The sequence below is a fragment of the Cottoperca gobio genome, chromosome 24, assembly GCF_900634415.1.
Source record: "Cottoperca gobio chromosome 24, fCotGob3.1, whole genome shotgun sequence".
NCBI classification, from domain to species: domain Eukaryota; kingdom Metazoa; phylum Chordata; class Actinopteri; order Perciformes; family Bovichtidae; genus Cottoperca; species Cottoperca gobio.
The window spans coordinates 2,201,734-2,228,768 of NC_041378.1; the positions used below are offsets into that span (position 1 = coordinate 2,201,734).

A 27,035-nucleotide genomic window follows, 5' to 3' on the forward strand; every position below is an offset into this window, starting at 1 on the left:
ACGGGAAATACCTAAAATATTCAGCACTGTTTAGTCAGCTGGTGCTGAATAAGCAGTCTCCTCTCAGTAAGTGATGAGTGAGAGTTTTTGTGATGGTTCATCACGAGCACTAGAGGGCGCAATATAACACCTGAAGGCTCAATCAAAACATGTATTTCTGCCCCGAGCTGTTACTTTCAGGTACAGCTGCAGCCTTCTCCTGACTCTTAACTAACTCTACTAATTAAATGACAGTTCAATTGTGTTATGCAGATGGTTAAGATTATGGTGACATGGTCTAAGTCTGAATGAGGCATAATTAGAACAGGTTTGCCCTGTAAGGCATGCCTCAGGGATAAAAGTAAATACTTCTCGATGTGTCATAAACGATGGTGCGTTCAGGTACCACTCAACAGCAATAGATGGAGCTAGAAACGCTGCATTCCTATTTGTTTTGTTGGTACCTGTCTACCTACCACTAGGAGGTGCATGACGCTTGTTATTGACAGTAAAGCTGCATTCAGGTGCCATGTATACAGTAGACATGAGTAAAAATTAAATGTACATTTTCTATTAGAAAATATACATTTAATTTTTTAGGTGTTTACTAGTTACTACTTATTATTCAAACACTAGAGAAACACTGCTCTAGGGTCCATCACATTGACACATACATGTGATGGACAGTGCAGTGTTTCCGTGTTACTCTGCCAGGGGGTCTGTGAAAGATTCATTTATTTAAATTATCATGGTAAAAAAATGTGTATTTTTTATTTTTATTTTTTTACAAAATGCTTCATAGTTCAATAATAATCTCATTTTAAAGTCTATAATATCTCATATATTACGTATTTACTTAATTTGTATTGATAATATTTCAAATATTACAATACATTGTAAAGATAAATACATATTTCAGATGATCACATTAAAAAATCTAATTTGAACACCTATGAATTACCACTGACAACAAAAACAATTATAACAAAACATAAAACATAAGCATTACAGAGGATGTGAACTTAAACATATATTATATTCATTTGTATTACAAAATATTATTTGAGAAGTATTAATAGCTTCCTTATTTGTTGCTATTTTAGAAACAGAGATTTTGACATTTAAAAGCTGATTCTGACTCATCCCCAGTTTTCCCACAGAGCTTGAAGGCAGCATCATGAGTCATGTGATGATCTGTCATGTGGTGCGTTCACTTCCTACTGATTTGCTCCAGAACAGATAGACACTGCCGTATCATGTCGTCTTAGGTAGGCTCCACAGACAGTATCCACCGCATTAAACATGTTATTTCAGTGTAAATCTAGTCGTTGCTCGCCTCTGAAGCTGGTTCTTTGGTTCGTGGCGGGTCTGGGATGTTTGTCGGTCCGGTCCGGAGCGGAGGAGGACAGCAGCCCGTGGTACCAGGACCTCTGCAGGTAATAATAGCTAACAAACACACCTCCGGCTGAAACACTGCATCTTGGAACACAACAAATTACTGCGTTACATCCTATGTACACAGATATCCGAGCTAAATGTAATCAGAAACATGTCAGTTGGTGGTTATTTGCTTATTTTAGACCCGGTTTCACACGACCCATTGATATCATGTGAACGTCTGTTAAATGTGGCTCATAAACAAACAGTTTCAGGTACAATATCATCATTAACTTAATGTCTTACATTTAGCTCACAGCAGTGTAAGCTAGCTAACATATCGATTCAACACATTGTTGTCGTGTGTGTGAACGAGCTGCTTGATGACTTTAAGCTAACGTCCAACTGACTAACTGTTGAATTAAAGAAGCCGCGAGCCTCATTTAAATGGTCTCGAGCCAAAGCAGTTACTGTTGTGTTTCTGTAGCTAACACGAAGCTAACTGCTAACCTTACGGTACAACTGTCATGTAACAAGCTAACGCTAAATGTTAGCAACGTTAAATGACATGACTCAGAGAAGGTGACATGTCTCTCCATAAAGCAGCCATAAAAGAGTGAAATATGCAGTTATATCACAGCTAAAGTAAGTATTATAAACTGCTGTTGTCCTTTACTGGAGCTCTGACAGACAGCTGCTGTTCAAATATTGACCCAGCATTAAGGAAGCAATGATAACCAGTAAGTCAACCTGTTCAGGCTGCCTGCATGTTATTTCCTTGTTTCGGTAGCATTTGCAGAAATGGGCCACAGCAATACTTTATAAGGTGTAATTGCTGTTAACTAGCAAGTTGAGGTTAAGTGTGGCCCATGGAGAGACGCATGTTTTTAATGGCAGGACACTAAACACGAAACAATGAGACGAAAGAGTTGCAGGAAAAACATTAGTGTTCGTTCAGCGTCCATGCAAACAAGAAATAACTCAAGGGTAACAAAGCATACAACTAACAGGGAAACAACACTGTTCTCACACCTACTGTAGACTCACCTGCATTTTGTGGAGGTATTTTCTTTCTTTCCTAAAAGGCTCCTGTGCACTAGTGTTGTAAATGAGCTTTTGCTACAAAACACAATGCATCTGGTCATTGTGCACACATGTAGGTTACAATTCTAATGCAGTTTACAGTATAACTACATGAGACAAAGAAAAGCAGCTAATACACACAACTGAGAAGCTGCAATGAGGTCATTATTAGTCACAATTCAAACCGTTGCAGTATGTTTTTGATTCAACCTCTACAAGACATGTTTATTTGACAAACGATAACATTTAGAGAATGCATGACCTGTATAAGATTAGTATTGTAGCACGGAAACGATGCTTTAAATAATAAATACATTGTTTGTTGTTAATTGGAATCGTCAAGCAATAATCAAACAAACTCTCAAATGGGGAGAATTGCTGCTTTTTTCTTTATTATATTGTAAATTAAATATATTTTGGGGTTTTGTCGGACAAAAAAAGGAATTTGAAGACATCACATTGGTATCAGGACAATTGTTATTCACCATCTGTTTTTATTTTAAGACAAAATAAGCTGTATTGTATCATAGGTTCTACTTTCACAGTGAGAGAGCTCTGTAAATTAAGAAGGAAAACTCTTGACTGAAACAGATTAGATGCTGCAGAGCTGACACCTAACGTGTATCTGATGAAGTGTGTGCATTACCTAAATGTGTTGGCTCAATTCTACTCTGTCTTCTGTACTTCATCTCTTTTCTTTCTTGTGTTGCAGTTATACATGGCAGGCCATAGATCAGGATAATAATGTGAGCTACACGCTAAAGCTCTGCGAGTCTTCACCATCAACCAGCTGTGGCCCCGGCACCGCCATCTGCGCCCGGGACCTCACCACCACAGCCAACCAGTCTGTCGGTGAGTACAGCACACTGGTGCGCAGTGACGGTTTCACAGTTGCATAAGACGTCTCTTATCAGCCAGGTGTGGTGGCAGCATGGCAGAGATAATGGATAAACCATAGAAACATGAGAGTCACCTCTATCCCCGACAGGAAACGAACTCGGTGCAAGAGGAGGAAATAGAATAACAACCTGTTGCAGCCTTGAGTCCAGCAGTGTTGTTGATGAATAATGCATGCAGTGTATTTAGAGCAGGTGCAGGCTCCACAATCCAACATGTTGGAGCTTTACAGTCTATGACCATTATACTGCTCTGTTAAAACCCTAATTGCTTTGTGCGTGTTGTTGAATAGCAAGGTGCATGTGAGCTCACACAACGTCAGCGCTCTTTGACTCTGATGTGTGTCTCATGACAACCACACAGCAGAACGTTTCACAGCTCTGTAGTGCCACTGCAGGAAAAACATCTACATCTAAGAGGCCGTTTCTGTAGCTGTGCTGCCTTTGTTATTTGGCCACACACACACTCCATGTAGTCTGTTTCTGTGTGAAGCATGACATCTGCTTTGCATGATCCGGGTCAGTGTTGAGCAGATCTGTGTTCATGGGTCATGTGATCAACTTTAAAGTGTTTCACTGTTTGGATCATTTCAAAATGCCTTCTTCTTTCTAAGCATTAGTGATTAGTGACTACAAATCAGTGGCCATGAAGGGAAAAAAGAATCTTGTTGATATATTTTGTACAGAAAATAGAAAATAGAGAAACAATGCTTGTTATAATTTCCTACAGGCAGCGTGATGTCCTCCGATGTCTTGTTTTGTTTGACCCAAAGGTCCAAAGCCTAAATATATTGATCTTACGATCAGCTATAACAAAGAAATCTTTAAGGCCTGTGTTGTGTTACACAAGGTTTACACTGTGTGGGTTGATTTATAACAGTAGCATTACAGTAGTAGCTGTTGTGGGAACATCTGCTGTGTGTCTGAGGAGAAGAGGTTTCATTGCTGTTGGTTTTCTTAGTGCCCTGCAGCATCAAACGTGCACAGATCTCATTCCTGTTGCTGACGTGACCGCTCGGGGTTTTTAGATGCGGAGGGAAGTGATGCTTTATGGATCAAAGTGTTATCAGTACATTAGCAGATCTGATCTCTGTGCTGATGAGGCTGAATCTGCTGCTGCTGCTGTGTATCAGCAAGGTCCACATCTTTGTGCCAGACGAGCACCTCGCACAAGGCAGGCAGGCGCTACACCTTTACACTTAATACATGTACAAGTAAATGTATGATATGTAACTTTTCTGCCACTAAAAGGTCAAATAATGACTTGACCTATATTATTTATGTTGTTGTTGTGATGCGGCAGACGAACGTCGTCACAGATTTTGATTGAGGGATTTCTAGTGACACAAGATGTGAAGCTAGCATGAAACTACTTCAGTGAATGTGGGGTTTCTCGTCCTGGATGGCCTGATGTGCATCTTTATTCAGTTTCTAATTCTTTAATACCACTTGGTGCAATTCAGCCATTTAGAGCAGGAAGTATTTCCCAAACCTCCAGAACCTGTGTATCGATGTACTACCCACCTCTGCAGACAAGATGCTACACATGTGCAGTGTAGTAAGAACGATACTTTTGATAAATTAGCACATTTGTCATGTAAATTCTGTGGTCGTCCTTCTTCCTGTGCGTTCACCTGTAGTGTTTGTGTCACTATTGGAGATTGATTTGCTTTCCGCACGTTCAGACGTGACCTTCAGTGAACAGAGACGGCTCTGAGCTCTCACGCTGGAGTAAATGGATTAAACTTAATTTAAGGCAGTGGCTGTCATGCCCTCAGTTTGGAAGGAGGGAAAGGATCTGGCCTCGCTCCCTGTAAACAGATTTAAAGTGTAATAATATTAGGGGAATTAGTAGAACTCAATCAATAAGTCAACATTGCTAATTAATTGTTTTAGTTTTATCAACTAAACATGCTAAATATTAATTTCTTTAGTTTTAGATTTGTGACTAATTACTGGTTTGTTCAGCCCAGCGGAGCATTGTGCTGCTTCCATTCCCAGACACATGATGCATTTTGAGATGTTATTACTGAATTTACCTTACGTGTGGTTTTAAATCTGAAACGGTGCTTTCCCAGTGGCCACACTCAGTCACTCAGTTCATGAACTCTGTGCCACTTAAAATCACATATTGAAAATTAGGCACAGCAGGTTTTCTAAAGACGGAGGGAAGGTGAGATATGCAAACCAGTCTTGCAATCTGTAAATCGCAGTCTCTCAGTCTTAGGAGTAAAGTCCGTCTTTTCCCCAATTATTGTTTCACTGAATGTCCTCTTCATGTGCTTTGAATCTGAAACTCTCCCTGTGGTCCGAGTCGGTGCTTTTGTTGGCGAAATGGTGTCACAATATCACATGTCACATTATCTACCGTTAATATCAAACGCACACACATTCTACCTGAATCGCTCACATTACTGGGAATATTTGGGGCTGTTTCTCAATTTCCGCGACGTCACTGTCTTTGATTTTGCCCCTGACCTTTGTGAAGACGACGGGCTGCCAGACAGCGTTACTTCAGAGTACGACAACAACGTGTCCTGCAGTCTGAGGTTGTGACCTTCCCCTGGTTACAAATTGGTGTTTGGTAGCTCTCAGCATGTCACCCGACTCTCAGAGTGACAAAGAGCTGCAGACTGCGGACTGTTGTTGTTGTTGTTGTTGTTATTTCCCAGCTTATTTTTTATCAAGATTTTCATTGTTTTTCAAGTGGAAGATCACACGAGTTTATGGAAAGTGAAAGAATGGCAGTTTGACTGATGAGTTGCAGTTTAATCATGCGAGCTGACTTATCACATGACACAGGAACATCAAGCAGAAAGGATCTCAAACACAAATAGACACGAATGTCACGCTCTGATCACTCACTCAGCAGCTATCTCTCTCTAGGGAGAGCGAGCAGACGAGAGGGAGAGAGAGATGTCGATAGGGAGAGGAGAGAGAGGGATAGAGATAGCGAGATAGTGCGAGGAGCGAGGGGAGATAGAGCGGGAGAGGGCGCAGAGCTGATCTCTCTCTCTCTCTTTGTTCTCTCTCTTCTCTCTCTCTCTCTTCTCTCTCTTCTCTCTCTTCTCTCGCTCTCTCTCTCTGTCTGTCTCTTGTTCTCATCGGCAGTTATTCGGACGGAGATCTGACTCTGATCTACCCAGACGGAGACAGATGCTCCTCCGGCTTCGAGAGAATGACCATCATCAACTTTGAGTGCAAAGAGAACGCATGTAAGACGAAGACGTTTCTCAAAAAGACTCATCAGCACACACTCGTCTTTATTTCGGCTTTGCTTGTACTCTGGCACCACCTGGTGGTAATATGAAGACTGACACTGTGCTGGACACAGACAGCTGGCATGCAGCTGCACTGAGAGTACAAGTTGTACCTGATGCAGAATCCCAATGACCTTAAGATGAATGCATAAACAAAGGAGCGCTACATTCCTCCTCACTTAACGCTCTGGCTCATTGTTTCTGCAGCCAGCGGTGGGCGAGGGGAGCCGGTGTTTGCGGGGGAGACAGACTGCACGTATTACTTCGACTGGGAGACGGCCTTCGCCTGCGTCAAGGAGAAGGAGGATCTACTGTGTCGAGTCAGAGATGACACCAAACACTACGACCTTTCACCCCTCACAAGATACCCTGGTGACTTTAAACGTCTACATTTGTCCCTCTTGTCACTCAATATAGCTTATTTTCTCTCCCCATCACTAAACATTTGTTGCTGAACCATCTCCTTCCTCTGTGTTGCTGCTCAAGGCTCGGGTGTCGCTGGGAACTGGGAGGCGGTGGACGCTAAATCTCCAAAGCCGGACAGACGTTTCTACCTGAATGTTTGTCACAAAGTCCTTCAAGCAGGAGCTGCTGCCGGCTGCCCGATGAACACCTCCATCTGTGCCGTGGGTAAGACTCTCCACGAGGATGGGGGGGGGGGGGTGAGCTTATTGAAGCCCTCATTCTACAACAGTTATTCATCCATTTGTCAGCGATGAACACATTAAAGTGTCCTCTGCAGTGGATGCCATGTTCCTTTATTGAGTGTGTCTGCTTCAGATAAGGAGCACGGAGCCGTCAGCCTGGGCAGCTTCCTCTCATCTCCCCAGAAGACTAAAGTAGGAAATGACATCAGACTGGTGTACGGCGAAGGAAGTTACTGCGTCAATAAAAAGACGAGGATCCAAACTATCCTGACCCTCAAGTGCAAACCAGGTGGGTTGAGTTAAAATGTCTTCCACTTCTTCTCCATGTTGTTTTCTCCTGTTTCACTGTTTCTTCTTCTTCTTCTTCTTCTTCTTCTTCTTCTTCTTCTTCTTCTTCTTCTTCTTCTTCTTCTTCTTCTTCTTCTTCTTCTTCTTCTTCTTGCCCTCTTTTGCAGGAGATCTGGAGAGCGCTCCCGTGCTTCGCAGCGTTTCGTCTGATGGGTGTGTGTACGAGATGGAGTGGTACACCGCGGCCGCCTGCGTCCTCTCCAAGACCGAGGGAGACGACTGCAAGGTGGAAGACCCTCAGGCTGGTACGACACGTCCACCTGGTGTCTGACTTCATGTTTTACTTAAACACAGCAGTGAAGGAAGCAGCGGCGTGAACAGGGAGGAAAACAAAAGCTTCTTCAATCCTAATTTTTATTCTGATTATAATTTTCTCCAGCTGATTCATCACTTTCTGAGGTCTTCAGATCATGAGGCCTTTTCTTTTCCATCAACGATCTATAAAACGACATTAATTTCTCTGTATAATCTCGAGGTCACACGGGAATCATTAAAGAGGCGGCGTGTGCTGCCACCTAGTGGTCGCTGCCGGTTCTGCCCCACCAGAGTTACTCTGAGTTTACGTTGACTCTCTATCTCTATCTGTCGCTCCACAGGGTTCTCTTTCGACTTGTCGCCTCTCTCCAAAGCCGAAGGTGGCTTCTACAACCTGACCAGCGAGCGCTACGACTACTACATCAACGTCTGTGGTTCTGTAAAGGCTGCCAGCTGTCCGGAGAAGGCCGGCGCATGCCAGGTGGAGAAGAGGTAAGAACAGATTCACAGTGTGCTTGAGCTGCTGTAACAATTACACTTGTCCGGTGTGGGATCAATAAAGTTCTGATCTTATGCTGTTTCCCGTCTGCCTGCTTCAGTTCTTGGAGTCTTGGGGAAGTGAACTCCCGCCTGTCGTACTACGACGGAATGATCAAGCTCACCTACAGTAACGGCTCGCAGTACAACAACAAAGAACACACTCTCAGATCCACGCTCATCTCGTTCCTCTGTGACCCAGAAGCCGGAGCTGGAAATCCCGAATTCCAGGTAAAACATGTCTCTGGATGTCTCGATGTACGGTGTGTTTTCATCTACACGTGTTCGTTAGGAGTTCCTGTTGCACATCACCAGCATGACATCTTATGTTTCTGAATCCAGGTGGAGGACCAGTACACTTATAACTTCCGCTGGTATACATCCTACGCTTGTCCCGAAAGGCCACACGAGTGTTTGGTGACGGACCCCATCACTCTTGAGCAGTACGACTTGTCCAGGTAATGCATGGCCACAGGTTGTTTAATTCACCGAGCGACCGAGATGTTTTTTTAAGCAGTCGTGAAACAACAGGACGTACGACTCAGTCCAGCGACTTTCTTCTTCCTCCAGCTTGTCCCGCTCCACCAACATGACCAACTGGCAGACCATGGATCTGTCTGACACCATGAACCTGAAGAAGTACTACATCAACATATGTCGGCCGATCAACCCTGTCCTAGGCTGCGACCGCCACGCTTCCGTCTGTGAGACGAAGTACATAACTGAGCAGGTCTGTAACGGCTACAAACACAACATGGTGATCCGTAACATGTCGGTCCTGGTGGGCGGGGCGACGCCCTTTTTACAGCTAATGAGGTTTAATACTACAAGTCCCAGAATACTGTGGGCAGCCAAACACACTAGTGTAGTTTAAATAAAGAAGTCCTTTCTTCATCATCCTGTGAGCAACACGTCTGCAAACATGGTGATAAATAGAATCTATTGTCTGCAAAAGTAGTTCCCAAGCTGAGAAGTCGGAGGTGTGCAGCTCTTCATCTTCATCTTCATCTAACGGCTCACTGCGTCTGCTCCTGACTCAACTATACAAAACACTTAAAGTGAGATTCAGGAGACGTTTCCTCCCCTCTGTCATCAGGGCTCTCCGAAGGAGGTTGTGTCCGTCAGCAACATGGGCGTTTCCAAGCGCGGGCCGATCATCGAGGCGCGGGACCGGCTGCTGCTGGAGTTCACGGACGGCTCTGTCTGCATGTCAGACGGCAAGAAGCTCGCATACACAACACGCATCCATCTGGTCTGCTCCAGAGGAAGTTTGGTGAGTCTGTGCAGTTTAAACAGTCGAGTGGAGCGCGGCTTGTTAACGCTTCACGTGTGTCTGAGTCTTGTTTGTGTTCCACGCTGTGCAGACAACGGACCCGCGCTTCCTGATGTACCAGAACTGTACTGCCAACTTCATGTGGGACACCAGGGCAGCCTGTGCCATCAAAACCACAGAGAACAATGTGAGCTTTGTTACACTCTCCTCACACTTCTGTATGCACACTGATGTGAGAACGGTGGATTGTAAAGATTAAAACGTGTCTTTGTGTCTCAGCGCTGTGCTGTGGTGGATCCCAACACCGGCTATAAAATCAACCTTCAGCGTTTGGCCACTAAGACGGGATACAAGACCACCGGGAATGGAAAGGACTTCCTGGTAAGAGACGCAGTGATGTCACTAAATAATGCAGCTCTCATTGTCTGAACGTATTTAGTACATCTCTGATATTCTCTGTGTCGTTGCCAGACATGCTTTAATTTGGGATTAAATTTAGACCTTTTTTTTAACATTTTATAGATGTAAACTATGTATAATAATGATATAAAGATGAAGTAAAACTTTAATTACGTAAACAATTATTATTGTTATTATCATAATAGTTGCTGCTTAACTTTCTTTGGATCAATAAATAATTTCATTGTTATATTAATAACTGAAACTAACAAAAATAAAATGTTGAGACTGATTTAATTTAACTCTGAACATTAAAATCATGATTTATATTTGACAGTATAATTCTTCCTTCTTGCCTCCCTGTAGGTGAACCTTTGCTCAGACATGGCAGAGTGCGGACAGGGCATGTCCGGCTGTGAGCTGGAAGACGGGCATCCCTCCAGCCAAGTGGGGGTGGAGAAGACCCTCCAGTACACCACCGATGGCCTGCTCCAGTTAACGTATAAGGGAACCCTGGACGAGCCCACGGGTACGTATTCACAGAGTCGTATCTTTACATGCAGCGTTCACTCGACTCAAACACTCAAAAATAGAGAAATGACTGTAAAAAAAAAAAAGAAGAAGAAGTGGAAAAGTTGTGCAGTTTTTGATTTGATGAGTCGATAATGCTCGATAAAATTACCATCAATTGAAAAAAACGGTTCTTTAAGCACATTTTAGATAAAATTAGTAAATGTATTATTATATTATATAATATTAAATGTATCATTATTATTATATAATATTACAATTATTATTATAATATTACAATTATTATAATATAATATTATTATTATTATTATTATATAATATTGTTATATAATATTATTATTATTACTATTATATAATATTAAAATTATTATTATAATATTAAAATTATTATTATATAATATTATTATCATTATTGTTATTATATAATATTATTATAATTATTATTATACAATATTATTATTATTATAATTATATAATATTATTATTGTTATATAATATTAATATTAAAATTATAATTATATAATATTATTATTATTATTATTATATAATATTATTATATAATATTATTATTATTATTATTATATAATATTATTATATATTATTATTATTATTATTATATTATTATTATTATTATTATTATACTATATAAGGCAATAATTATAAATGACATGGGGGGAATAAGCTAAACTTACTTTATTTTATTTTAGGTTATTACACTTTTGACCAAATAATTACACAAATCATAACAAACACAGAACATGTAAACATCTTCTTACTCTGCACTTTATGCTCCATCTTTCCCTCTTCATCAGCAACTCGGGACACCTTCACCATCAACTTCGTGTGCGATCTAAACGCTCGCTCCGGCTCATTGAAGCTGATTCACGAGAACTTGAGTACTGTGTCCGACCACGTCATCCACAGCGTCTTGTTTGAGTTCTCCACGGCTCTGGTCTGCATGCCTCCTCCAGTTGACTGCCACATCGTTGGTATGGACGCACGCACGCACGCACGCACGCACGCACAATGAAACCTTTTGTAAAAGTACCTAACACTTGTACACCTCTCCTTTTTCTTGTGTCACCTCTAGATTCCCACGGTAATGAGTATGACCTGAGTCATCTGATCCGGGACGGGGAGGACAGCCCCTGGATGGCCATCGATACAGCTGTGGCCAAATCACGCAGCTTTTACATCAACGTCTGCAAACCTCTTCCTCCTGTGAGCGACTGTCCAGGTCGGTCTGCTCGCCCGTGTTCCCAACACATGCGTACAGCGAACAAGAGGTTCAGACTGACATGTGGGGATGTGATGGGATAAATAAGATAAGATAAAAAGCGTGAGCGCTGAGCGACGATTCAATATCAACGTTTATCAAGCTTAAAGCAATGTTTGATCATAAATATTCATTATATATAGTTTGTATTTGTTCTAGTCCAGTTTACTGATTCAAAGCAAGTAATAATATTAAAAATAAAGTTTTTATTTTACACATGTAGATCAGCAAAGATCAGCTGATCTAAAATATTAGTGGATAAATAATACAATTGGGAAATCGATTAATCTTTCGTGTCCTTTTTGAAGCAAAATGCCGACACGCCCTGTGTGCTGGTCGTCTGGATATCTGACTGTACATTTAAAATATAGAGTTTTTGGGCGGCTGGTCTGATAAAACAAACAATCTAACACATAACCTTCAGCTCTGGGAAGAGAACAATAAATCAATGAATCAAGACGATAGTCTGCATTTAAATCAATAATGTAAAGAGTCTCAGGTCTGTGTGTAAAGCATAACAACGACACGGTGCTTCTGCACGACGCATCAGTTCACATGTGATGTTAGAAACCAGGCGTCAGTGAAACAACATGCAGAACATTCATTCAATCATTCCGTTCTTCCTGTTGGACTGAAGTTAAAGACTTGTCTTCTCTCCAGTGGGTCCTTTGGGTTCTTGTGGCGTGATTGATGGGAAGAGCTACAACCTGGGATACGTCCAGTCCATGCTGCAGGCCGCGGAGGACGGCTCCATCAGCATCGTGTACCAGAAGGGAGATCAGTGTGATTCCACGTCCCGCTACTCGACGCGCATCATCTTCCTGTGTGATGACAACCCGGTGAGTGTTGGAGCACGTCAGAGCAGGAAAACATGGCCGGGGGTCTGAGTGATGGTCGAGGAGGCAAAGTGTCAGCTGTAAAGTCAGTTTCAGTTTTGGTTACAAGCGTTCAGATTAAATGCATCGTGGATATATTTTTGGATTTGCTCCCTAACCCTTGAACCCGTTTATATTTCCCCTCCTGATAAACAAAGTTCCATCTTATCTTTATAGCAAAAAGGATTGTTTTATACCACAAACATGCCGCTGCCTTCCGAAGATAAAAGAAATCCCACATTTAAAAGTCCGTCATCAGCTCAGCAGATTAATTTTGGTTTTAAGCGTCAAAACTTTTCTTATTTACATTTTCTTAAGTTTACAATTTGTATATTTCATGAGAACAAGACAGAAGACATGCAACTAAGTGTGTGTGTGTGTCTCTGTGTGTGTGTGTGTCTCTGTCTGTGTGTGTCTCTCTGTGTGTGTGTGTGTGTGTGTGTGTGTCTCTGTCTGTGTGTGTGTGTGTGTGTGTCTCTGTGTGTGTGTGTCTCTGTGTCTGTCTGTCTGTGTGTGTGTGTGTTGTGTGTGTGTGTGTGTGTGTGTGTGTGTGTTGTGTGTGTCTGTGTGTGTCTCTGTGTGTGTGTGTCTCTGTGTCTGTCTGTGTTTGTGTGTGTGTCTCTGTCTGTGTCTCTGTGTGTGTGTCTCTCTGTGTGTGTGTGTGTCTCTCTGTGTGTCTCTGTCTGTCTGTGTGTGCGTGTCTGTGTCTGTGTGTGTGTGTGTGTGTGTTTCTAGGGCTCCCCCATGTTCGACCGTAAAGATGGCTGTGAATATGTTTTCGTCTGGAGAACATCTGAGGCCTGCCCCATCAGGAAGTCTAAAGGTAAACCGCTGTAATATATTTTCAGATAACAAACATTTGAAATGTGACAAGTTTGGAATTTAATCAAAATGCTCAACATCAGATCAAACAGCTTTAGTGATGTCATCGGATCAGAGGCCATAATGAAGTTCCTCTGCTGGCTTTGATTTAACTCTTCAAACTCTCTTTGTGCCTTAAGATGGCCGAGCTGTAACTCGACACCTGCGTCTCAAGTCGCACATATCTCTGATTATGCAAACGAGTTTGACTGAAACTTACAGGTTGAACAACTTGTGTGTTCCTCGCTGTGGCTCCAGGACACACGTTGTATGTTTCTATATAAGTTCTGCGGTGAAACTCTGTTAACGAGCACTAGTGTTGGTTAAACTGTGAACGTGTGCCTCTTTGTTCTGGTGCCAGGTGATGACTGTCGGGTTCGTGACCCCAAAAGTGGCTACGAGTTCAATCTGAGCTCTCTGAAGGATCGCGACTACCCCATCCGCAGTGACCAGTACATCTACCACCTGTCTGTGTGTGGGGGGCTCCAGAGGGACATCTGCACACACAAAGACACCGGCGTGGAATCTGTCTCGTCCTGCCAGATGGACGGGGGCAAAGCCAAGATTGCAGGTCCGGAAATAAACAACCAAAACCTGCTTGAATCTTTATTTCGATGAAGTATATTTTTATGTATTATGTATTAATTCGTGTGTGTGTGTGTGTGTGTGTGTGTGTGTGTGTGTGTGTGTGTGCAGGAATGGCAAGCCAGGTTCTGAGTTATGTGGGAGACCAGCTCATCCTGAACTACACTAATGGAGACGCCTGTCATAAGATATACCAACGATCCACGGAGATCTACTTCTCGTGCCATCCCGACCGCCATCCTGTGAGTTTCACACGCCGCCGCTAAACAAGCCGATTCCACGGATCTGGCCGCGGTTAAATGAGTTGTTGTTTATCGATGTTATTACCGCTCTTTAGCGATGGGAAGTAATTGTGTGTTGATTCACTTGTTAAGGGAACACCAGAGTTCATCAAGGAGACTCCAGACTGTACCTACCTGTTCAGCTGGCCCACCGCCCTCGCCTGCGTCCCAGTCAAAACCACCAGCTGCTCCTACAAGTAACGATGCTCTCCCGCCGCCGACCGCTTCCTTACTCTCTTGTTTTTAATGCAAACTTCACTTCTTGTCCCTTTAGATTAATTCAGGATTCGACTTAACGCTCGTGTGGCTTTATGTTCGTTATGTCAGAGCTGCTGAGCTGGCATTACCATTTATTACAGCGGGACGAAGGTACAGATCCCACGCAGAAAGTATTTGTTATTATTAATGTGTGTGTGCAAAGTACCGGTTAGTTATCAGACAATACCTGCATTAATATCCGTCTTTGGTATCAGGGCCGACGTAATAAAACTGTGTTTGTGATTCATTCTTTATAGCTGTAGATACGCAGTTTGTTTTTAAATGGGGTTATTCTATGTACAGCCAATCACTTTGTGCTGTCGGGGTTCACATGGACAATAAGATTAGAAAATAAAAAGACAGAAGATGCTTAAATATAGAAGTAAAATAAAGACAGGAACAAAGGGACTGCAGGTAGTACGAAGTAATAAATAGAACATGTACTCTGTCTTTATCTGCAGCAATCATCACAGTTACAATATGATGCGTCTATCGTACATTTCTATCTGTAATCTATTAGTTAAACACATGAGCTTTAAAACACAGTTCAGTTACTATAACTTCAGAACTCTGTCCAGACCTTGAACACATGTCTGCTCTGCCCTCAGTGACGGTCAGGGCCACTCGTACGACCTCTCCCCTCTGTCTATGGACGCTCGAAACTGGGAGGTGGAGCCCTCTACGGAGGACACAAAGCGGTTTTACATCAATGTCTGCAGGTCGCTGGTGCAGCAGGGAGGTCAGTACACCGGACTGCTCTTCTGATTCAGTCACTTTTGTTGAAAGATAGTAAATGACATCCTTGACGTGACAGGTTCGTGGAAGTGTCCCTCCAGTGCAGCGTCCTGTGTGAAGGTCGGAGAGGAATACGTGAGTCTGGGGCAGGTGGAGTCCGGTCCTACGCTGGACAGAAATGTCCTGAAGCTGCAGTACACCAGCGGCCAGGCCTGTCCCGCTGGAGGTCGCAACAAGAGCAGCATCATCCGCTTCAAGTGTGACAAAGACAAAGTGGTGAGCAGGAGTTTTCAGAATGATTCCCTGTCGCCTGTGGGGTTTGTGTGGAACTGTGCACACGAGAGAGAGAAGCTACAGCAGGAGTGTCTCCCAGACGAACACATTGCGTTTACACTGAAACATGTTGTGATTTGAAGAACTAAATATGTGTTTCTAAAGCAGGAACCAGGGAATAAATGAAGTTCCTGTACGATAGTTCAGGGTGCACACAGTCCCTCTTTGGGAGAGATTATTAAATGGGAGAAATGGCGAACAGTAAATCCTTAGAACGTCAGAACCTGTCGTGCTTTGTTTTAGGGTTAGTTCCTCTGGTTGAAGCGTCGATATGATCAGAACAGGTGTTTATATAAATACAAATATAGATGGCAGAATGCTTGTGTCTCCCATCCAGGACTCCCGGCCTACTCTGATCTCTGCCGTTGAGGACTGTGTGTACACTTTCCTGTGGTTAACGGCGGCCGCCTGCCCTCTAAACAGCAGCCAACACGACAACTGCCAGGTCACCAACCCCGCTACAGGTCAGACGCAGTTCCGTACGCACTGGATTGCATGCGTACCTTTTTTTCGCTAGCGATATGTGTATTTCTATAAACGGTGACCCTCCTCTCTTCCAGGTCACTTGTTTGATCTCAACACCCTGACAAAGGAGGGAGGTTACACTGTGTACGACCATCAGGAACACAGGAAGACGTTCCGCATGAACATCTGTGGAAACGTCACCAACTCTGGATGCGTCCCTGACAGCGGTACGTACGTCCATCACAGTGACTGAGGCATCTTCCAGGCGTTGATTATGTACCACGGACTCTTTATAAATAACATTTGATTGGTAGTTAGGGTTAGGGTTAATAAGTCAGCGTGGAAATAAGTGCATATTCCGTCTGCTATGGTATTTGTCTGACGTACTTCCTGAAGAATCGACCTGGATTTATTCATCCGTCATAGTTCAATTACCAGAAACAGAAAATGTGCAGGAAGTTGACTCTGCTGTACTTTACGTATAAATCCTCTCGATACAAAGTGAGGAGCGTCTTCATTTAAAGACGTTGCTGCAGGGACACGATAGACTTGCAAAGCCAGCTGTCACTCAGAGGCTCAAAGGTCACTTGCTTACACCTCCTCAGTGCACACACACACACACACACACACACACACACACAAATCACTTACCCCGTCAGCTGCCATGATGCAACTCTTCTTCACTGTCGATACAAAACCTCCAGACGTGGTATCACACACTAACACACACCTCCATAGGGAGATCCAATGAGCATGCTTCAAAATATGTAATATATATTATTCTCTGAAACCTAATGGACAGTTTTCTCATTTGGTCCGAACGCGAGGAAGATATTTGGTACACGTCTGATCTTATAGCTTTTGTGAAAAAGACTCTTATTTATTTCCTCTTTGCAGATTCCAATGAACGGTGATTTGTCTTAAAACAAATCAGATTTTCTATCGGTAACGAGACACAAGGAGAGCGATCCATTAAGAATTCATTCACTTCCCCCCCTGGTTACTGTGTAGTTGAGCTCATTAGTGTGGCTTATGTTCACCACTGATATGCGTCACCGTCGAACGTAATAAGAGACCTGAAATTCCAGTAGTTGTCAAATTATTGACTGCTCTGTTTACCCGGGCTGTAGTAGGTATTGCACATTACGGGAAAGGCACTGAGCGGCACATACCTCGGCCAAGGCTGCACAATAGGGCTGAATTTGTCATTAGAAATATGGGAATGTTTAGAAATGTTGCATCAGAAATACACCGGGATGCATGTGCCACATTTTTATGTAAGTGAGTAGTTCATGAGGAAATGTCCAACAGTTACACATTTTTTGCAAAGATGCAAAATCGTTCATCATTAAAAAATATTCTGGATTCTCAGCTGAATCTGAATCTAATCACTTGCTCATTGGCTGATGGCTCATTGGCTGATGGCTCATTGGCTGATGGCTGATTGGCTGATGGCTGATTGGCTGATGGCCTGACCTTTGCCCAAATATCGCAGAAATCTGAGAGACGTAATAAGTAACCAACAAAAACCCACATTGTGCATTTAAAACAGCGATCTATGTAAAGCAACTTTAATACATGTTCAGTTTTAAACACAAATGCACTTGTGCAGCTTGGTACTTGACGTATTCTAACACTCATGCATATTGCGTTCCAGCCGTGTGCATTAAAGATGCCGCGACTGCAGTGAGCGGCGGTCAGGTGAGCAGGAAACTCTCGTACAACGATCACGTTCTGGAGCTGACGTACGAAGAAGGAAGTCCTTGCCCGGCAAACGCCGACCTCAAGCACAACACCGTCATCCACTTCATCTGCAGGTACGTCCGTCTTGTTTCAGTAATTGAAAACATAATGCGTGTGACATCTTGTCCCCTCGCCTGATGTTAAATCAGCCATTAAAACAACCATAACAAACACAGCAGCAGCCTTCACTTGATCTTTCATACAAACAAAGATGCATTTCTGCCACGTCGGGGAAAAACATGGATTAAATCAAGATTCAGCTGTTCTGTTTTAGTTTAAACTTTAATTAAATGTACTACTTTTCCAGGGTAATGACATATTTGGACAATAATTTAAGATGTCAGCCACTTGAAATATACAAACCCCAGTGATGCATGTGTTAAATATCTGCCTTGTGTTTGTACAGGCCGCCTAACATGAGCTCAGCCGCTCCAGAGCCGGTTCTCATCGAGTCCAACGCCAAGACGTGCTCACACTTCTTCTCTTTCCACACACCGCTGGTCTGCGAACAGCCAGTGAGTATGTTCAGTGTGTCCGTCGGAGGTGACGCTCGGCCTGTTTCATAAAGTAAATCAAATGTTGGAGAACTTTAGCGTAAAGAAAGAAGGTGTGTGTGTGTGTGTGTGTGTGTTGTGTGTGTTGTGTGTGTTGTGTGTGTGTGTGTGTAATTACAGGTTACTGTAAAGAAGTTCAACCTTTTCTTATGTCACTAAATTGGCCGGTTTCAGAGAGCGATGTCAGCAGAGTGCAGTCCGCAGGTTCTCAAGGATAATCACAGCCGTACAGGAATGTAGCAATAAATGATGTGCTGATGTCGCGAGCGCCGCAGATTGTCCGTGAACATCTTGAAAGAAAACTCTCGACGGCGTTGTATAGAAGAGAAATAGTTGAATTCCTCCGCTTTGAGTTCTGAGACCTAAAAGCTATGAGTGTTACTGTACGGTGCAAGAGAGTACCGCTGACTATACTATATATTCTATATTCCATCTTTCAGGTGAAGTGTTCGGTCCTGAACGGCTCCACTCTGGTGGATCTGACTCCTCTGATCCATGTCAGTGGATTCTACACAGCCACAGGTGAGTGGGCCGGCGTGTGCGTGTGTCGCACTTGTTCCGGTAGCCGGGCTCGCCGTGTGTGCACGTTATTACGTGAGAGACCTTTTTTTTTCAAATGTCCGGCCTTCCCAGCGTTTATAGCGGTTTTGTTGATGTCGCTCCTCACCAGGTGGAATATGTTACTAATGTCTTAAAATGTCTTTTCCACACGCTCTTAAAGCTCTTTTCATTCTGATTCGTTGTTTCCATGTCGCCGTTTCTTTCCTCAGACGAGGCCGTGGACCAAAGTGACGGATCTCCAGACTTCTACATCAACATCTGTCTGCCTCTGAACCCCATCCCCGGGGTCACCTGCCCCTCCGGAGCTGCTGTCTGTTCAGATCCTGATAATGGACCTCCAGTGGTAAGACACACACACACACACACACACACACACACACACACACACACACACACACACACACGCCTCTCTTTAAATCTCTCTTCTGTCTCCTACAGGACATCGGGCGGACGACCAGCGGTCCTGAGATCAACAGTGCGACGGGAGAAGTGTCCATCACTTACAACAGCTCCACCAAGTGTGCAGCCGATCCTGAACAGAACTACACGTCCACCATCATCTTCACCTGCCTGCGAGGCCTGGAGCTGGTCAGTCGGCTTCTGAAGAGAATGCAAAATGAATTCCTTTCCGTCATGCCCGGCACTAATCCTCTTCCATAGTCTGCAGTTTGATGTGTTTTATGATTGGAGTACTTACACATGCACCATAACTTCCCTGAGGATTTCCTTTCACCCTTTTTAAAGCGGCGACCTTTTATATCTTCCTCCAGGGCTCTCCACAAATGCTGAGGCTGCAGGAATGTGTGTATTTGTTTGAGTGGGCGACTCCTATCGTCTGTTCAGACGCCACCCACACCAACACCAGCGGCTGCCAGCTCACCGACTCCCAGCTCCAGTTCACCTTTGACCTGTCCACCCTCTCTGGTGAAGTCCAGGTGAGCTCCACAGCTGCTCGTCTGGCCACAAAGATTATATTCCACCAGAGATGCACATGAATATTCCTTTCACTCTGTTAAATCTCTTTCACACGACGCGGTGTAAGTATATGTTGTAGTAAAGTTGAGTCTCTGTGCGTTAGGTACCAGCGAGCTCCAACAACTACCGCATCAACGTCTGTGGCTCCGTGGCTGAGCCGGCCTGTAAGAAGAGCGCAGTTTGTCTCGTGTCTGGTTCTGGTTCAGACATGACGGCCTCATCATTTGGCATCAGCAAGGCCATGACGATGGACTTCAAACACGATGAGGACGCCGTACTGATGCGGTACGGTGGGGGAGACCCCTGCCCACCAGGTAGGTCTGCTAAACTGATCTGAACGTGTCAAAGCTTCACTGAGATGTGTCGGTTAGTATACACACAATAATCTTCTTACACTGTACTCCAGACTCCGGGAGCATAATAATAATAATAATAATAATAATAATTATAATAATTATAATAATAATAATAATAATAATAATAATTATAATAATTATAATAATAATAATAATAATAATAATAATAATAATAATAATTATAATAATTATAATAATAATAATAATAATAATAATTATTATTATTATTATTATTATTATTATATTATTATTATTATTATTATTATTATTATTATTATTATTATTATTATAATAATAATAATAATAATAATAATAATTTTCTCACCGTTTCTCTCTCTCTCTTCCAGCCTCTGGTAAGCGCCAGTCCTCCATATTGTTTACCTGCGACCAGTCCGCAGGCCACGGCTCTCCACAGCTGCTCTCGGAGACGTTGGGTTGTTCAGCCACTTTTCAGTGGCGCACCAGCGCCGTTTGTCCCCCGGTGAAGATGGAGTGTAAGCTGGTCAGCCAGCATCAGACCTTCGACCTCCGCACCCTGTCCTCCCTCACTGAGCCCTGGAAGTTCAGCCACCATGGAGACTCGTGAGTCCGGCTCAGATGGTCTCTTAACCGGGTGTCATATTTATGCATGTGATCTTCTTTTATGTTCATGACAAACCGAAGGACAGGAAGTGCACGAGGCGCTTTAGGGATGGAGATAGTTGTTAAATAGCTTTTGTTTGGTGCTGTTGTTACTTCCACCAAGGAGGTCACGTCTTCGTTTGTTTGTTTGTCAGCAGCACTATGGAAAAATGACTGGCTAGATGTTTATGAAACTTTTCTTACTTTCCTGTTGTCGTCAGGTACTACATCAACCTGTGTCAGGGGATCCACGGGGGGCTGCCAGGTTGTCCGGACGGAGCGACCGTGTGCCGACACTCTGCAGCCGGCCTGACGCAGACCCTGGGCCGAGTTTACACTCAGAAGATGAGCTACACCGGTGAGTCAAACTGAAACCCCAGAAGATGTTGCAGCTCGTGTCTTCTGTTACTCTTCTCACAGCTGCGTGTTTTATGTTGTGCATCAGAAGTTTATTATCACATCTCTTCCCCCGCAGAGGGAAAGATCTCCGTCAGCTACTCAGCGGGAGACGATGTCTGTGGTAACGGAGTGAAGGCCAAGACCACGATCCAGCTGAGCTGTGGCTCCACTGTTGGACACCCGGCAATCATCAGGTAACAAACACACAATGAAATCAGCTGTTTAAAAAAAAAAATATATAAATATAATAATTAATTAAATTTTTTAATGTAAAAAATAAAAACTTTAATTATATTTTTACATATTTAAAATCTGCGTGATTCGCGACCTCGCGAGGTCTTAACTGCGTGACGCTCCTGGAGACGTCGAGGTTTAGGGATCTGTAGTTAATGACAGAACAAAGTTAAAGTTTCTCTGGTTCTGAGGCACAAAGCCAAACATTAGACTTGATGTTATGTAATGTTTTGTACTGAAGAAGTGTTAAACTGTGTTTATTAAGATCGCTTCAGTGAAAGCAGATTCTATTAAATGTATATTTTCTAAAATATATTCACTTTATATAACTTTAACTTTATATAATCTGACAGTTTCACAGCAATGTTTAGGTTTGTTTAACATGCTTTTATTTATCTTGCAATGTGATCGTCTATACTTCAGTTTTAAGTTCTGTTTTTATTTTTATTTTCCATAATTGTTATTACTATTCATATTATTATCACGATCGATCTGTTTCTGTGTGAACAGTGTTGACGAGGCTTCATGCCAGTTTGTGATTGGCTGGGAGACTCGCTCAGCGTGTGCCGTGAAGCAGCGCGAGGTGCTGATGGTGAACGGGACGATACAGGTGCCCGACACCGGAGCCAGCCTCAGTCTGGGAGCGCTCTACTTCAGGTAACACACGCAGCTGTGCACCTGAGTCTTAATCCTGCTCCCAGAATCTCTTCTTCGTGGGTTATCACCTTGTTGCGTAAAGTAGATTTTGTGGCCCCTCTAGTTTACACGCTTTAAACAAATGTTTGACCATCGTCCTCTCAGCCAACATCAGGCGTCTGGAGACATCCGTCCCAACGGCGACCGCTACATCTACCACATCCAGTTGTCCGGCATCACCAACGACTCCCTGCCCAGCTGTCTCGGTGCAAACATCTGCCAGGTCAAACTCAACGGGCCCTACAGACGCAGGATCGGCTCCTCCAGCAAGGCCAAGTACTACATTAAAGGTCGGTCAAAAACAAACATGTTTGTAACAGAATACAACATGTCTCTTCCACACATTAACGTCAACAACGTCTCTACAGGAGGTAACCTGGATGTGATGGTGCCCTCTGAGTCCGCGTGTGGGCGCGAGAAAACCAAAATGGTGTCGTCCACCATCATGTTCCACTGTAACCCCTCGGCAGGCGTCGGCATCCCCGAGTTTATGCTGGAGACGGATGAATGCCAGTATCTGTTTATGTGGCACACGGACGCTGTGTGCGGTCTCACGTGAGTAAACGCTTCTAAACTGGAATACCGTTTTTAATTCCACACCGTAGTAGATTCAGAACGTGTGCAAGTCTTCCGTTTAATTCTCCTCGCAGAACTGTTGAAGCGGAGTCGTACGACGGCGGCGGAGACGAGGCTCCAGCTGTCTCCAGGCGCAGCCAGGCGGTGTGGCTGATGCTGACCCTCCTGCTCGTGGGTCTGACCGTCTGCCTGCTCGGGCTTTTACTCCACAAGAGAGAGAGGAGGTGAGACCGACAGCATCCTGCAAACGCAGAGAAGCTTAAAGATGAGGACACATTTTAAAGAACGTTGAGTTTTGACGGATGTCTTGTGTTCTCTCGTCTCCGTGCAGAGAGCTGGTGATCCAGAAGGTCGCTGGCTGCTGCAAACGAGGAAATCAAGTCTCTTATAAATATTCCAAAGTAGGTTGATCTAATTAATTAATGAATGAATTAACTGGGATGGACCAAACCATTGCTCCATCATGAAAACAATCGTTGGTCGCAGCCCTGGAGAGATGACGTTTGTACTTTCAATGCTCAGGTCAACGTGGACGAAGAAGGTGGAGAAGAGGAGATGGAGTGGCTGATGGAGGAGCTCGAAGGCCCTCCCGCGTCCTCTTCCTCGTCCTCCCAGCGAGGGAGGAGCAACCACGGCAACGGTCACATTAAGACCAAGCCGGTGAACACGGACGGCCTGCGCTCGTTCTCGATGGACGAGCAGGACGACGACGACGACAGCGAGGACGAGGTGCTGAGTGTCCCGGGGGTGCGCGTGGTCAAATCCTCCGGACTCGCCAGGCACTCGGCGGCCCATCGCAGCCCCTTCCTTCAGGTGAGTATCGCGCTAACATCTGCCCAGGTGTTTCTAAGTTGCCCCCGAAAACCTCACCGACGTGTTTTCCCCTTCAGGAGGAGAGTGACGAGGACCTCGTCGGCCTCCTGGACGAGTCGGACAGGAAGAGGAAGAGCGGCAAACCTCGCTCCTCAGGAGTGAGTCGCGCTGACAACGCGGCGGCAAACAGGAAACGGGACGAGGACGACAGTGACGAGGACCTCCTCAGGGTGTGATGTCACTTCCTGCCTCCCGCCTTTACACCCAATCTGAACTCTTCTCAGTGAACGTCTCCATAGCAACAACAATGACATACCAACAACACGTTGAAAGCAGAAACCTTTCCTCTCTTTCGGGATTTATTTGTTTTGGGTTGGACTGCACCTTTACTTGGCCTCAGACTCTCCCGCCGCCGTCACAGACTGTGGTGTTGCCACATGGTTTCTTATTTATTGAACGCTGATTATTTGAAGTGCTCTGCAGGCCGTGTCTGACCTGCACCCTGTGTTCTCGTGTTGTCTGCGGAGCGGTGACGTCTCTGCAGTCCTGCCACATTTATCTCGTACAGATACTAAGATCACGTGAAATCAACCCCAGATGCACAAAAATCTACTTTGAAATCATACTTCTCTCTTTCTTTACTGCGGCGTCCATTAACTGAGGATAAGACGACGCGTCTGCATTTGGAGTTGATTTTTAATGTCCAGGATTGCGTTTGATATCTGTGAGACGCACCGTTCAGCAGCTCGATGGTGAAACAGTTTAGCAGATGGAAAACAACAGCTGTCAGAGAAGGCGAAGGGGGCCGGGTGAGTCCCTGCACGCGGGCGGTGAAGGAGTCCGTCTGTGTCGTGTCGCTGTTTACAGTTGCTATAACAGCAGACGTTTTCTCTTGCGATGCCTTCCTGATGATGAACTTACTTTGCAGCTTCACATCTGAATTATGTCCGGCGACGGATTGACTTTCTGTTCCCGTGTTGTACATAGAGGATGACGTTCTATAATGTGGACGTTTTGTTTGTTTGTCGTCTCCGCCGGTGATTCGCTCACACGTTTTTGTTTTTATGATTATTTAAATGGTTTGAGACTGTCTGTGAGAATCTGTGCGAAAAACTAGAGATGGCCTTAAGTGTGAATGGACGGTCGAGGAGGTCGAACGTGAAACATGGGATGTTAGTTTAGGTTGTTTTTGAAAGCCCCCCCCCCCCTCTCTCCCTCCCGCCAAAGCCATATTTCTACAGCCACCGCTGGCACTAATGTATGGAAGTTGGGAATTTTTGTTTCCGCTTGCACGCTCTCGTACATTCAAGGCTCAGCTTTGGTCTTCAGGTTTGTGATTGTCGATGTTTTAACTCGGAGATCAGCCCTCTGTAGCCAAACGCATGAAACTGTGAGAGAGAAGGAGGAAGTGACGCATTAAAGGATCAGTTCACTTACATTTAAACACATTTTTCTGCTTAATAATCAAAGCAGTGTGATGACGGGAGATATTCTGGAGAAGTAAATCGAAGCGACTGCAGTTCAAAGTCAGTGTTTGTGTTTCGTCCCGCTTCCACATTCTTTTCTTTGGACGTTTCTTAGTTTACACAATAAGGGCGTGATAATAAATGTTAATAAACCCACAAATAGCTGAACTTTTGCACCAATGTAGTTCTGTAATTCATCTTCTCTGCTGTGCTGTGTGTTTTTCTGAGGCTGCAACTAACAATTCTTTTCATTGTCGATATAAAATGTGAGGAACAAAGTGAAGAGGATCTCAGAGATGAAGCAACACGTCCTCACGCTGGGGAATAACCTCAAATATAAGTTCTGTAGATGAAGTCACATGTTCAGCCTCAGTGTTTTCCTCTAAAGCTCCACTTACTCTGAAGCTTTCAACTGCGGCTCACAGCACATTTGGCATTTCCTAATATTCAGCCGAGGAGTCCACTCGACGGAGCTGTGGTTGAAAGCTCCAGAGAAAGGTAGTAAGTTGTCCTTGAGCGAAGAGTTAAAGAAAACCTAGCAGGTGTCAATCAACAGATTCATAATATTATGAGTCTGTTAGTCGTTTTACTTCTTCTCTGTTTTAGTGGATTAGTGTGATGAGATGAGACGAATCATTATCATCCAGCACCTGAAGAATCATCTCCAGGTGTTCTCACCTGGATCCATTCACTGGAAGAAGAACCTTTCGGGGAATGTACTTTCATAAAAACACCTCGTGCGCTCAGACGAAGAGCCTTCCTCACATCGTGTGCATGATTACATCGTGTAGAGTACAACGGGGGATGGTGCCACATTAAGTCAAGTACAAACCAAACATGCGACGCTAAAATGTCTCATCAATCACTAAAGAGGGATTCACCTTTTTCTAAAGCTTAACATCTGCGCACAAGATGTTAAACAAACCTCTTCAAATGGGAAAGAATCAGTATTTTATACGTATTTTATGTTCTGTGTTAATCTACCACAATGATTAACACAGAACCTGCTCCAGGGTGTTCAGTGACTTATTGTCCTGCGTCTTTATCTCGTTGTAAAGTCTCACGTGTCTTTGCAGAAGAACCACATCATCAAGTGTTTCATCAAAGTCACCAAGTACAAATTCAATTAGTGCAATTACAAGTGAAATGTCAAGAATCTATATTTATTATTAAAAAGAAATCCCTTCTGACTTTATATGAGCTTTTATTTGAAAGCTCTCTGGAGGTGTGAGCTCCTCTACCTGTGTTGGCACTTTGTAATCATCCCGCGGAGACGTCGCCGCCGAGGAAGCGTTCAGTGCGTCCTTTCTTACGTTGCATAAAGTCTGTTTCTGCTGTAGCAACCAAAGTTAGTGTGGCTCATGTGCATGGTGCTGTGCTGACCCTTCTCCTGTCTATCCACATATGAATGGACGTTCTTGTGCTTTTTGTTTTTTGTCTGCACTCGATCAGAAAAACGCTTTTTGTGACGTGAAACTAATTCAGAGTGAAATTCACACAAACGAGAAAAAAAGCAAATGTTTAAAAAGAAGCACAAGAAGTTTCCTGTGATGATTCGGGACTCTGGGAGGTCGTCGGTGTTCGGGTTTAGTTGTGTTCGTCATGTCGTCTCATGTGTTTTCAGCTCTTTGCCTGTTTTTCCTATTTAAAAAAAACATTGATGTAAAAAGTATTGCATTATTTGAATAAATAAGATCTGCTGTTTATCACTGCGCTGGTTTCATTACCTGCTTTGTGACTCATGATACGCTGCACAAACACCTGACACTCAACTTGGACGTGTTTGG

The 27,035-nt window shown here is 43.8% G+C and overlaps 1 protein-coding gene across 1 annotated transcript; it reads left to right on the forward strand.

Annotated features, from left to right (window-relative positions):
- The first annotated feature begins 1,281 nt into the window (after nt 1-1,281).
- Nucleotides 1,282-26,954, forward strand: igf2r (insulin-like growth factor 2 receptor). Its single transcript, XM_029425829.1, has 43 exons — nt 1,282-1,415; nt 3,152-3,291; nt 6,410-6,550; nt 6,803-6,967; nt 7,082-7,225; nt 7,376-7,531; nt 7,698-7,835; nt 8,187-8,337; nt 8,445-8,613; nt 8,725-8,840; nt 8,953-9,112; nt 9,479-9,655; nt 9,747-9,842; nt 9,935-10,036; nt 10,421-10,583; nt 11,398-11,574; nt 11,676-11,822; nt 12,522-12,700; nt 13,472-13,559; nt 13,959-14,168; nt 14,294-14,424; nt 14,557-14,660; nt 15,330-15,460; nt 15,536-15,732; nt 16,127-16,253; nt 16,350-16,481; nt 17,912-18,071; nt 18,404-18,512; nt 18,992-19,073; nt 19,322-19,455; nt 19,551-19,700; nt 19,883-20,047; nt 20,191-20,401; nt 20,791-21,025; nt 21,286-21,422; nt 21,540-21,657; nt 22,208-22,354; nt 22,499-22,683; nt 22,762-22,948; nt 23,044-23,193; nt 23,301-23,370; nt 23,492-23,782; nt 23,860-26,954. The coding sequence occupies exons 1-43, from the start codon at nt 1,282-1,284 to the stop codon at nt 24,016-24,018; spliced, it is 6,465 nt and encodes a 2,154-aa protein (XP_029281689.1). The 3' UTR covers nt 24,019-26,954.
- The last annotated feature ends 81 nt before the right edge of the window (nt 26,955-27,035 follow it).

Coding starts and splice junctions, on each gene's coding strand:
- igf2r (XM_029425829.1), top strand. CDS start 1,282: ATGTTATTTCAGTGTAAATCTAGTCGTTGCTCGCCTCTGAAGCTGGTT. Junction 6,551..6,802: donor TGAGTGCAAAGAGAACGCAT/GTAAGACGAAGA, acceptor TTGTTTCTGCAG/CCAGCGGTGGGCGAGGGGAG. Junction 23,371..23,491: donor TCTCTTATAAATATTCCAAA/GTAGGTTGATCT, acceptor TTCAATGCTCAG/GTCAACGTGGACGAAGAAGG.